The sequence below is a fragment of the Toxotes jaculatrix genome, chromosome 5 (genome assembly GCF_017976425.1).
Source record: "Toxotes jaculatrix isolate fToxJac2 chromosome 5, fToxJac2.pri, whole genome shotgun sequence".
NCBI lineage: Eukaryota > Metazoa > Chordata > Actinopteri > Toxotidae > Toxotes > Toxotes jaculatrix.
The window spans coordinates 10,443,157-10,456,845 of record NC_054398.1 but is presented as its reverse complement, the minus strand read 5'-3'; the positions used below and the strand labels follow the sequence as shown (position 1 = coordinate 10,456,845).

The 13,689-nt window shown below is 42.6% G+C and overlaps 2 protein-coding genes across 2 annotated transcripts in view; one reads left to right on the top strand and one right to left on the bottom strand.

Annotated features, from left to right (window-relative positions):
- Positions 1-13,689, bottom strand: part of pamr1 (peptidase domain containing associated with muscle regeneration 1) — a 53,838-nt gene that overhangs the window by 28,560 nt on the left and 11,589 nt on the right. The gene's annotated exons all lie outside the window — the stretch shown is intronic.
- On the top strand, positions 9,396-11,940 carry fjx1 (four-jointed box kinase 1). Its single transcript, XM_041038391.1, has one exon. The coding sequence runs from the start codon at positions 9,789-9,791 to the stop codon at positions 11,070-11,072; it is 1,284 nt and encodes a 427-aa protein (XP_040894325.1). The 5' UTR covers positions 9,396-9,788; the 3' UTR covers positions 11,073-11,940.

Here is a 13,689-nt window from a genome sequence, read left to right as displayed (position 1 = left end):
AATAGCATTGGATCTAGGGTGGTATTCTTTTCTGCCATGCCAAATATTAATATTAATGTTGACCATGTAGCATGCCTCAGCACAGTTAAATAGGATATGGTACAGTAAAATGAAAAACAAGTCCAATATTGAGATTATGTGTACTATATAAACAATAACGTGCTTTGGCTTCAGAACCCTGCTATTCCTTACAAAATCAAAGTGGAAATAAAAAAAGAAATAAAATATTTCCACTATAACCATGATTATGAGAAACTCAAATATACAGGTGTAAGTCTATGTGCATAAGCTGGGTCCATGTGATCATGCTTGGAATATCACATTAATTCACACACAAAAAGAGCTGAGCAAAACTATCAAACTATGTACCTTCCTAACTCTATTACACTGTAAGTCCATCGATAACTGACTGGATGACTGGCTTTTGACTCTTTGACTATGACTGTGACTGTGTCTTTTCGAGAGAATGCATTTTATTTTTGTTTTGCAGCAGTATGTAAAGTACTTTGGAAGAAAAGTGGTGTGTTTAAGGAACTAACAAATTAACATGACTAAAACACAATGACATTTGTGTTTCTAATATTCTTCTTCCCTTGTGTATGCCAATGGGTTGAACAAATTATTATAAACACCCCCCTCAATGTAATACACTCCAACACAACACCATACGACCCATTACAACCCCAGTAATAAAGCAGAATTATCACTTTTTTGACAACAAACCGTCAACAAACACTAAACATTAATAAGCTTTGTAAAATAACCTAAAAAAGCCAAAAAAAAAAAGTTTTTGTTGTCATTTGTTGTTCGTTTTTCTTCCCTCTTCCTGTCACTCTTTCTTTATAGCACCATGTCTTTGCCTTTATCTTTGCTTAGACTGTAAAAACATCTGAGCTAAAACAGCATAAAAAGCAGTCTGCATAAAACAGCTTTATGTGTTCTTTCAGCCAAAGTTCTACAAAGGAGAGATTATATGTGCACAGCAGCCTCTTGTGGCGAAGCATGGAAAAGCATAAATATTTGCTAATGTGGGAAGAGGGTTTGACCGCATAGCAAACCACACAGCATATGTCAGAGGAGGTTTAAAGCACCCAAAACTTCTTGCTTGTATTGGGAGAATTTGTTTGTGGTGCAGAGGGAAAGCATGTGTACGTTCTACCCAACTTAACAAACGTTTGTCATTTTAGATATTAAAGAACAAATATTGAGTAAGTTTTAACATCAGAGATTCTCAGATTTCTTCCCTTCCCTCAGAGGAGACATTATATGTAAATGCATTTTGCAAAGCACTATGTTTGATTTCTGTCAGTGGATTTAGAGTGAATCAGTAAACATTTAAGAAATTGTTTCTGCCATATTAATTAGATTCAACATCACCTTATTTAGATGTAACACACAGAATCCTTTGTGATATACAGGATGATATACTGAGGCAGACTCTGAGAAAGAAGGAGCAAAAGACCAAACACCAGAAAATTAAACTAACTAGACGGTAGAAGCAATTTTAAACTGTCAACCATTTCTGAAAAATTAAAACCCACTCCCTCTATCAACATTATTGGCTCTGTGCTTGTAATTTTTGTTGGCATTTCACTACTCAGTCAAAGTTAATTTGGAAAAAAATAAATACATTTTTTTTGATCTTCACAGATTCATGGCTCTCATTCCAAACCTTTCAGCGTAAAAGCTGATGTCGAAAAACTTGGACTAAATTAGCAGAATGTCAAATGGGGTATCACTTATCTTGAATCAATCCTCAAGTAACGTAACCATAAACTTAAAAAAAAAAATACTAATCTTATCTGGGATCAAAACCAAGATACTTAAAGACATTTGCCAGAAATAGCACCGTGGTCTCAAGTAACTGATAAATCCTCCTGATAGCTGAAGATGTGTTTCGGTCTCTAATAAATGCACCCTTACAGATCTGTTTCATCATGCATTGCTCATACTGACATCTAAGCAGCTCAAGACAGAGCACGCCACAGTATGTATGTTGCATCGGCTGTGGTGTGACTGTGGAGACATTCGCCTTCACATGAATATGTAAATGTATACTGTCACCCTCCCATCTGTTGGGCCAATGTTCTTGTGACAGCAAATGGGCAGATTTGACACAGAGACTATCTGAACATGATGATAAAAAGCATACGTCAGACAACACGAATGACTGCTGTCTTAATCCTACAAACTGAATCACAGAGGTGCATGTGGGTGAACTTCCACCTCTGTGGAAAGATCAGAGAACACTTCTTTAAAATTCATACAAAAACAATGTTGAACATTCACACAGAGGTAGTTGAATAATTCAGAAGTGAGCACAGATTGCCATCATTTGGAACAAGAAGCCAAGACTGGACATAAACACCCAAACTAATATGATTTAAAGAACACAGAAAACATTTTGTGTCCTTTCATTTCATCGCTGAAAACTGGTGTAAGCTAGGAATTCAAGAGTCTATATTTGAAGTGAGTGGGAGTGTTTACGGGAAGAAGCATGTTGTTTTTTACCCTCTGCTGTAAAACCTTACTCCCTCTAGAGGGAGTCAGAGCCCAAAAATCCATGAAATGCCTTTCGAAGGAGACATGAGATGCATCTAAAGAAGCCTTTGAAGGCCTGATGGGGAGGAAGAAGAAAAACCCGTACAGATCAAGGTGAAAAGAAGAAAAAAAAATCTTGTACCTGGAGCATATCACGTTCCAGGATTTGACATGAATCGCTTCCTATCATTCCCATTTCCATCTGTTATGGAACATATTGATTTGCCATTGCAAGGAGCAAAGTGGAATCGAGATGTCCACAGTGAGAATCTCAGTGGGAGAGGAATGTAAGTAGTAGGCTCTGGACCGAAACAGGGCACCATAACTAATCACTGTGGTCTCATTTTATTATTTATATTCCCACAGCTGGGTGAGGGCTGGTTGTTTGATCAATTCTCAACTCCCTTCTTTTATCAGCAACGAGCCACCTCCACTACCCACTACTTAAATTATTCAACTGGGCCTGCTTTGTTGTTAATAGCAGTGATCATTCTTGCTTAAACGGCATAATGTATGCTCTGACAGCCAACAGTGATACAAACCTGTCCCAAGGGACGCAAATCTATCAGTGGTGAGTGTCTATCTGCCACATTAGAGATTCCAGGCACCAGTGAAGCATAGGAAAGTAAAATTCACTCAACATCAGGGCCTGTGGAAAAGGTTCGTTCCACAAGGCCACAGCCATAAATGATCAGGCTTTCGCTCCATAGCTGGCTTCCAGTGAAATAAAGCCAATATCAAATGGCCATAGCCTCCAGAGCCTCCACTCTGGGATTTTAAATGATGGGATCTTATATGTTAAGCCAGTGGTACTGATTTTAGACTCAGAAAGACAAATAGGATGTTGTTATTTATGCAGCACAGTCCAAAGAAATGAACAAAGATTAAAAGATAAAGAGTAAAGGGATTATTCCTAATTTAGACACACGATATCAAGAACACAACGACTTTTATAAAACCAGACAATTCTTCTAATCGAGTTGCACTAAGTTATTTTTATAAGATCCAGCTAACTCTGACAGTCTTTATTGCATGCTAATTTGGAGCGAGACACTGAGTGAGTTCTGTGTAAGGTGAATAAGGTTTCTTGTATTTTTTGTTTTACTTGCAGTGGTTGCCAAGAAGCCTTTTCCATGTGGCTGGTTTGTTTACCCTTCCCCCACCAGGGTCCTGTCAACACACCCGGCCTCACGGGTAGAAAAAGGTCAAGATGCCAAGGGGTCGCTCATGTGTCCAAGTTTCTGGCCTTTTCCCTCCCTTAACCCTCCAACACCATTATTACTGCAGCTGAGGAGCCGTAAAAAGGGGGCGAAACTGGGAGGAAGAAGTCTTAGGGTTGAAATTACAGAAACGTTTTCAGATGCTTCCAGGTGCAATATGTTTTGGGTTTTTTTTTTTTTTTTCGATTGAGATGTCATTTAAAGTGCAATCAACTGTTTAAATGTAAACAATGTACTATGTACGGCCACCTATTATAGGCTATTTCAGTACCAACGGATCCGTAACAACTGGTAATTACAGCTGCCTGAGCTGTCACACTGTGAGCTGCTCTCCTCTGGCACATTGCACTTCTTTTTTCAACTAATGTCCAGCTTACATCCAAGCAGCATTTAAGGCTTTGAAGCGTCAGAACCAAATAAAAAGCACAATGAAGTACACTGTGGCTATAGCTTCTCGTCAGCTAGCATGTGTTTTCAACATGTCGCAGTTGGGAAGTAGATATTAATATGCACAGCGCTGTTAATCTGAATTTAGACTATAAATTTAGCCACAGACTGTTTTTCCTCCTATTTTTATTCTTACCACTAGCTTTATGAGCTACAGAGCAAACTGCCCCCAAGTTAATTTAGCTTAGTAGTTAACAACACTGTACTCTATCTGAGCATGGTGCAGAAGGAAGGGAGAAAGAATTATCTGGAGATGCTGAACTAAATCATGTTGATGTACACATCCCCATACATCTGTTCAAAAGAATGTGACTGAATTCCCTCCTCTCCCCATGTGAGCCAGGACCATATGCTGAAAAGGCTAAATGTTTTTCATTAGCGGTTGCTGAAACTGGTTTCAAATCTGGAGAGGGCAGGGGTGGGGTTGAGAAAGAAGATGCATGTAAACCACAGCACTCCTCAGAAGATTCATACCAACGTGATATGATGAGAGCAAAGCACTTCACGCTGTTTGCCCGTTAAACTTGAAGCTGCTAAATGTTTTTGCTGAAACATTAGGAGGACATTCAAACACCATCTCTAATCTTAACTGACCGTGTGACACCCACAAGAGCTGGAGCAACTCCATATCACACGGTGCATTTCATCTGAAAAAAAAAAAAAAAGTACACTAAGGCTTTGAATGTCATGACTTTCCTAATAATGATCAGATGTTCTTAAGCTCCCCCTTTAGCCAATTTAAAGGAGAGCCTCGCCACAAAGCACTGAGCACACTTGAGTCAATAAGCCAGTTAACGGAAGGGAAAGTAAAAAGAATTCAATTCTTGACTTATTTAATAGGGGATTTGGTGTGGCAGGTCAGGGGGTGTAATCCAGGAGATTGGACACTGATTCTTTAATCGAGTGGCTCGACAGTACATCTCCTTCCTCCCCTCCCGATTTCGCTCGTGTAAGAGGGTCTCCCTTGTGTAGCACTGAATTTCAATGGCCCCACTCCTCTGCTGGTTCAGTACCTCTTATTTAACTGCTGCTGCATGGAAACCAGATGGAGATGAGGGGTACAGTACAAGCCAACCCTTCTGCCTTTTTCTCCATGGCTGAGAGAGTAATACAGCACTCATTAACAATTACCCATTCATTAGCAAATAGCAACCGACCAGTCAGTGCTACAAAAAAAAAAAAAAACCTTCAGGCTGCGTATCAGGAAACTGGCAAATGCAGTGCTAATGAAACCACAGTGAATGGTGGAAAAAAGGGAGCAGTTTGGTGGCTCTGTGCCATGTTCAGGTCCCAGCAGTGCAGCGGATCTCTTGTTGTAGCAACAGCTTCGTTTTGATTCTGTATCGGCTGCTTGTTTCTTCTTGCTACCTCTTGGTTTCTATCTAGATAAAGCCAGCCAGGAGACTGCTGTGGCTTTGTTTAAAAAAAAAAAGAACTGCATCATCCTGGAAATACTATGGGTGAGAATTAAACTGTGTAACCTCTCACATTCAACACCAGCAGCACCTGCCTGCTAATAGAAGCCAAGAAAGTAGTGTGCTGACTATAAAGTCCGTTTTATGCAATTTATGCACTATCCCAAAGCATTAGCTCTGAGATAAGTGCTGACAAGATCGTGTCTCTGTCACCAGTAGTTAACAGAAATGTCTTATCTGTCTCTGGAGTATTTATTGTAGTGGTAAATCTGCAACTGCAAGTTTACCGCAGCCAAATTCTAGTGTTCTGTGCAGAGAGAAGCACATGTTAGGTTTCTCGAGCAGATGGCAAGATCTCAGTTCCTGGATTCAAAGCAGGTATTGACAGTTTAGTGTGCATACATCCTCACCACTAGAATACTAAATTAAACAGCCATACCTCCTTCTTGTAATCTGCTCCACTCACTCCTTTTTTAGAATAAACACAAACAGGCACACACATGTCCAAAGAACACGCATTCACACACAGATAACTTTATCACACACATAAAGCTGGAGACGATGAATTCATCCCATTGGATCTCCTCCGCCCTGTCCCTGAGTCCCTGAGCATGAGTAATTGTCAGGCCCTGTGAAATAATCGTAGCTTTCAACGCTAATGGAAGCCCTGCACATTCATTATTCAGTCCAGGAAACAGAGTGCTGCAAAGTGTCAAGGGACCTATGAGTTATTGCTCAGCGTGAATTAACCTTAGACTACAAGGGATGTGACAGAAGCCCACTGCGCTTTCTCCGCCCCTGTCCACATCCTTTAATGCCTCCTCTGCATCCCTCTGTCCGTCTGCACAGGCAGACAGGCACCACACAGAGAACCCGAGATTGTATCACAGCTGCGGCGTGGTCAGACGGCCGGTGATGGGTTTACTGTGTCGTTGCGGACAGAATGACAGACGGTCTGGGCTCTCTTGTGTCACTGCAGCGCTTGACCACGGACAGCCATGACTGGTGGAGAAAAGCTTTCCCTGTGTTACAGCCCTCCCGGGACTGCTGTGGGATTTACGAGGAAAGCAGGGGGGAGGAATGCAGCAGCAAGGGGAGGGGCGGTGGTGGTGTTGGTGGGGGAGTTGGGGGTGGGGGGCACTCAGAGGTTGTCTGACCTGCAGATAACACATGGCAAGAAACAGATAGGTTTGATATGTGAACATGCCCACACTTGCGCTCAGGGAAAGGGACACCACCAGCCATGCTGCTGCAGAGCTGGGTCGGTACAGTTACTCCACACTCCTAAAAAGCAACACACATCAGAGAGAATTCCAGCAATGCACTTAAGCCTTCTTCATTTCCCATGTCTAGACCCTGCGAGCCTCAAGTCTTGCTGTTACTCAGCTTTAAAAGGAAAGTGAAGGTGAAGCCGGATTTTTATAACAAGACTGGAGAAGCTGATGTACAGTACATGTGGATTCAAATTTAAAATGCTCAAAAATACTCAAAAGAAAAAAATACAAAAAAACTTTTCTATATCCATGTGTATTTGTATGTATTTAGGAAGCCTAACTGTATGCATGTCTGGGAGACAGACACACTGCGTAAGTTAGGCTAATTTGTTTTAAACAGCAGACGGAAAAACTCAACCTCCACAAGGACCCAATCTTTTGTCTACCATGTTAGAAAAACATGCTCAACCATGCACCACTACACAAACCATTTCATGAGATTCTTGCGAGGACTTGTAAATGTTTCTCTACTCGCGCACAACCCGGGGATTTTTCATTCCCTCTGCACAGCCACCGCTGTCAATCTGCATTGCAGAATCAAACAAAAGCTGGGAATTGAACAAATTATCCTGCTGATGGCAAAAAAAACAAAACAATAAAAGATCCAACTTGGCAAAGCAAGAGTGAAGGCTACACGAGCAATATGACCACATCAGAATCATCTTACCTACGAGGAGTTATCTCTTGTCTACTTCTGCATGCTATGAGATAAACGCGTGTGGAAGGGTTTTGTGTTGTTCTCTCTTCAGGCTATAAAATAACATTGATACAAGCATGGAGATAAGAGTTTCAAAGCGCCAGGCGTTTAAAGCATACGTCAGTGGACCTCTAGTTTACTGGGTGTAATTGAGTATTCTTGTCTGTGGCTGTCTTTTCAACTCAGGCAATTTAGCATGCTAGTATGCTGCTATAAAAATGACCCAGTTAATTTGATTAGGAAACTAGGGTTCAAGATACAGAGTGTGAAAGCATGAGGCGAATGGTAAAGAGTGTGAGGGGAGGCTAATGAGGAATAATTTAATGAGGGAGATGTCTATAAAGGAGTTTGTGTGCATGCATGTTACATTTGGTTAAACAAAAGCCTTAGATGAGGATGAGACAAGCAGGAGTTGACTTTATTATGCCCCTGGTGTTGGTAGGAAAATGATCAAATACTTAGCAGCAGAAATTGAAATAACTGTTGTAACTCTTTATGAATACAAAACTGGAGCATGGACTATTAAATACTGAAACAAGGCATTTGTATCAAGTGTTTGATGACCAAGAAAACACTATGGTTGGAAACTCCATTAAAAGAGAGTAAGAGGACTTTGTGTTAAGATTTTTTTTTTTTTTCATGTTTAGGCTACTTTATAATAAATTATAGGTACAATGTATACAAGAAAGTGAGGGAAATGGCTTTATACATGTATTTGTGGGCGTAGATTACATAAAGATGAATTATAATACATCCAACTTTTTAAAATAAACTCAAATGATTGTCATTTCTGTATACAAATGCACTTTGTAGATATTACATTGTAGATTATTTGAAATGCCTCAAAATATTCTTTCGGGCTTAAAAAGAACTATTTTTTGGTATGGAAGGAACAGCCAGATCATTACAAAGTCTGAAAGTGTCACAGTGCAGTGTTTAGGACAGTCATATATTTTAATTTTGGCTCTGTACTCCACCATAGCAGATCTCAAAAGAACTGCAGTGTTTAATTTAAGTGTCTTTACACCCACACCAGAGTTGTATATCAAATCTGTAAGACCAAAGTGTATTGGATAAATTCAAATAAACCAAAATAAAGTGATCATGCTCTCATAATTAGCTGCATTCCTTTCTATTCAGTGACTGGCTAAAGCCATTAACTCACGGACATCCTATGCCAAGCCTTAATGCAGCTATCTCCGCTTATTGCTTGTTTTAGGAGCTTTTGGCCTTCTGACTAGACTGAAGCAGTGAAACACATGACCAGTTGAATAGCTGTCAGGTGACTGACTTAGCCAGGAACATCCCTCTAAATTGTTGTCTTGTCCATGTGCTTTGGGTCATGCTATAGTGTCCTAAAATTAAAAGTGTAAAAAGGGCAGTGAGTCCAAGCTCACAAAAAAAAAAAAAAAAAAAAAGAGTGGGAGAATTGCAACTAATGTGGACAAATTGAGTTCAGGCAGTCTCAACCTCCACTCACATCGCTGTCTGTCCTATTGACACGGATATTCCGCTTGGTACACAGGCACGAAATTTAATGTTTTTTTTTTTTAATGGTGCCATTATTTCCAAAGTATTTCTGCCCAAGGTATCAATTATCATAATGGCTGTCTTTGCCAATACCACACAATCCTCTCACATTAGGCTCACACATACAACAAGGAGCGGTGCACTTGTTCCTTTCCTCTCTGAACCCTCCTTCCCACGATCCGCCCACCGTCTCGGGACTGGAGTCACGTGTCTCACCGCCTAGTGTCTCTCTGCGAACCAACACTACCACAAATCAAACTCACCCAGCGAGCGGTGGAGAGAGACAGGAGGATGAGAAGCGGAGCGGTGTACACGGACAGAAAGCCCCTACGACGCCAGTGGGCTGCAATGGAGAACGCTCAGTAGAGGATATCTGCTGTGGGTGATACGAAATGCTCTTTCTGTTTCCCGCAGAGGAGGGATATGACAAGACATCTGAACGGGACGGGAGATGAGATTCACACTGTTTCGGAGACTCTCCTCATCCTGTGATCTCAGACAGTCCGCCTGTGAGCCGCGGGGCTTCGGGGGTGTACGGGACACGGGGCGCACAGCTCAGAGCCGCTCTAGCTCAACCGTGGATTGAAGAGATTTTTTTCTTTCTGTATCTTCTTTAAATCTGCTGGAGCTCTGTGGGTCTCCAGAGGGAACGGTTGTCTTTACCATGAGGGCTGTTACTGCAAACTTGTTCGCTCTGCTTTTCCTGTGCGCCCTTGCAAGTGTTTTCTACGTGTGGAGCGCACTAGAGAGCCGTTTGGAGCGGCAGAAACGGAGGTTCTCATTACCGGGCGGAGGGTCTTTTCACCAAGGTCTCCCCGCGGATCTCTCCGCCAAAACTTTCCGGGCATTGCTCGCTGTCCCAGCGGCACAAAGACCGCACTTGGGGGGTAGGCTTGAGGCTCACAACCTCACCGATCAAACTGGCTCTGCAGGAAGTCGAGATTACCATCTGAATGGGGATAACAAGAGGTCAGCGCGGCGGGAGGGCCCGGTCAAGTTAGGCTCCCCGGTGGAGGATGGGATATTTTGGAGTGAATGGCTGGAAGATCTCCTCCCCGTGAGCTTCACGGAGGAATATGCTCGGGGTTGGCGAGAGAGAGCCAGGACATACCGGATAGTGAAGCTGGAGCCTGGATGCGGCAGGATATCCAATCAGCTCGCCACTTTTGCAGATGGGACCAAAGCGTGTGTGCGTTACGGGATAAACGCGGATCAGGTGCAAGGAGAAACTCTGACATACTACCTTGCCAGTTTGCTAGGCATCACAAACCTGCCTCCTCTAATACTGTCCCAGCTAAATAGCGACAGTGAACAATGGGAGGCTGTGAGGACGCGGATAGGTGATTTACAGTGGAGCGACCGAGCCGTGGTTTCTCTCACTGAATGGGTCTCCAACCTGACCGGGGTGGTCACACCTGCGCCTCTCAGACAGGAGAGGAGCGGGCTGCACCCTGTGCTCGAGGAGCTATGGACCACTACGACGGCGGAGCTGCTGGAGCTGATGCAGTGGACCGACCTGATAATATTCGACTACCTGACTGCAAACTTCGACAGACTCGTCAGCAATCTGTTCAGCCTGCAGTGGGACTCGCGCGTAATGGAGAGGGACACCAACAACCTCCTGAAAACACCCCGCGGTGACCTTGTATTCATTGACAACGAGGCCGGACTCGTGCACGGGTTTCGGGTCTTAAACATGTGGGAGAAATATCACAATACGGTGCTAAGCTCCGTGTGTGTGTTCAGAAAAAGGACCACGCAGCGCGTGGCTGAGCTGCACAGGCGCAGAGACTCCAGGAAAAGGCTGCTGGAGCTCTACAGAGACAGCGAGCCTTTGTCTCTGGAATTAGGATTTCTCTCAGACGAGCACGCTGGTGTTCTCCAGGACAGGATAGACAGATTATACAAACACATTTTGCATTGCAAAGGCAAGTACAGCCAGCTGTGAACATTCAGCAACTCACAGATGATGGATTTGTTGTCTGCACAGTATAATGCGCTCTGCAAACGCGATTGGCACACCTGTGCTAAACTGAAGCGCATAACACAAAACTGTCTCGAATATCCAGCTGAACTACCTCTTGTGGATAGAATGTGTTGCCTACTTTATGAACAAGTAAATTTGACACGTTTATAAGCTCCCTGCACAGATTTTCACTGTATGCCTCACAGAGAGGAATGATTAAGACCAGTTTACCCTGTCTTACTTCAATCCACTGATGCTCAACTAAATATGAGTCAATGTAAAGAGTAGGCTACATTTGTGACTAGGGTATCATAATGCAGCCCTTCATGTGTGTGTCTGGATTCTTGCCTTGTGTTCAGTAATCCTAATGATAAACTCCTAAGCCTTAACATGAGTTGACTCTTGAATACTGTATTTCTGTTTTCATCTGGCTTTTATAGAAAATCGTTTGCACAGTACATTGTCATAGCAGCACCTGCACTCTTGTAATTGTGTTTGGATTGCATATTCAGCCTTAAAGCCACAGGTGTGTCATGTTGTATATGTCGTAAGTGCGTTGTAAATATTGTCTTCCATCCTGTTTTGGATATTTGATGCTCCAACTAATTTAATGTGCATTGTAACATTCCAAAATCTCTTGTCCTTTTTTTGATAAATACACTGTAATTTAATTTAACTGTTGTCAGACTGTGTTATATACCGTTTGTACTTAACTGCCTTATTAGAGCGTATCAAATATTTACCTACTTTGTGTGGAAAGCTGGGATTCTTCAAGCCTCTGTACTTGCCCATTACAGTGCTCTCATTGTGCTGTAGCAATATCTTGTTCTGGCACACTGTTCCCCAGGAGCCATTCTGTCAGCCACAGGCACGATACAACAGGAATCTCTAATCCCCTCTATAATCTCACCCAGAATGATGAACTGAAGGAGACAACTGACATCATTTGACATCCTCTCAAAGGGTTTTACTGTTCCCTGACTATGTCAAAACTCTCTCCTTTTCAGACTCAAAAGACAGATTGCAGAATATTTGTTACACTAGTAATATAAACAGTCAATCTACAGCCAAGGCTGGATGGTTTATTGGCTCAATCTGTTCAGATGAAAAGTAAGAAAACTCCCTTAGTGGGTGCCTGTTCCGCTGAGAGGCCAAACCTGCAATTAATGAGAGCTGTGCTCTCAGAATAGAGCCCTGTTTACAATTTTTTAGGAAGTTGAATTTGTAATTGTGAAAGGTATAAAAGAAAAAGTACAGGTTGCCTGATGGTTCGTGGTACTGTTGTGCCTTTTACCGTTTCACTTCACATCTGTCTTTAGTTTGACCTTGTTGGAAGCATCCTTTCCTTATTAGTTCCACTATAGGACTTATGGGCACATCAGAAAGAAAGTCAATGATCAAACTTTTCGAGGCTTAATTCTTTCCAGCGTTTCACTTTCCTGCACCTCATCTGGTTTCTTTTATAACTTTTTTTTTTTTATATATGGCCAACTCCAGGGCACACTACTACTGTTTGTCCAGCTCCATGGAGTGGGATGAGAGGATGAGTTCATCTTCTTCAAATAGTGGCTCGATTTGTACTCACACTTTTTTTTTAATGGATTGCAGCACATGTGTCAGTGATTTGTGCTTCTCACTGCTAGGTCGCCATAGTCGCAGAGGAGCAGCAGAGGTTTAAGCAGGTGTAACTGGAGGCTTTTTCCAGACTAACTGCCTGCTGCAGCTGTAATAGGGGGACTTGGGGATCAATATGTGCACTGACTGACTGTTGTATAGGGAAAAGCGGGTCATGTTAATGTGCTGGTTGCTGGGAGTAAGGTTAGTATGTGAACCTATGTGTTCCTGGAGGGGTTGCAAAGACTGCACTGCTTGCAGCGGGGCAGGGTGCTCTAAGCATGTCTGTTAATGCCAAACACTGCAAAGAGATTTACGACAGGCCGCAGACACCAGGGATTAAACACAATGCTAAACTGAGGTCTGCATGTCTAAACCAGACTCACAACCCTTCCTGCTTTCCTGCCACGCACGATCTCCCTCCCTCTGTATTTCACCCACATCTTGCCCTTCCTGCCGCGCATCTGTCTTCACTGTTAACATCACTGTCAACTTCATTTGTTAGCTAAATGGAAAATGAAAGTTTCATTTTCCTAATGAGGTTTTTTTTTGTGGATTCCTTTGAACAAGAAAGCCATTTTTAACCCGGTACCATGCCAGGTGTAATCACACTAATGGTGGATATCAAAGAGGTTGTTGAATCACCCTTTTCAACTGTTTGCATATGTTCCTCCCTCACTCCTCCGGCCTGGCTTATTTCAGATCACCATACAAATTCCTTCAAGCCCCCGCACCCCCACTTTTCCTTCCACCCAGAGGCAACCAAATTTTCATGCACATTACTTTGTTATATGGTCCTAATGAATGCAACTTGTCCTAGCTTGTGGCACCAGTGCAGTTGGTTATTACACAGTATATAGCAGTTAGTCATGCCCTCATACATCCCAGTGTTCTATGGTTCCTTCCAGATGTGCTTGTGTCAGTGGGCTCAGACAGTCATACAGCCAGGGGCCCAAGGCAGGCCCCAGCAGAGACCCCAGGTACT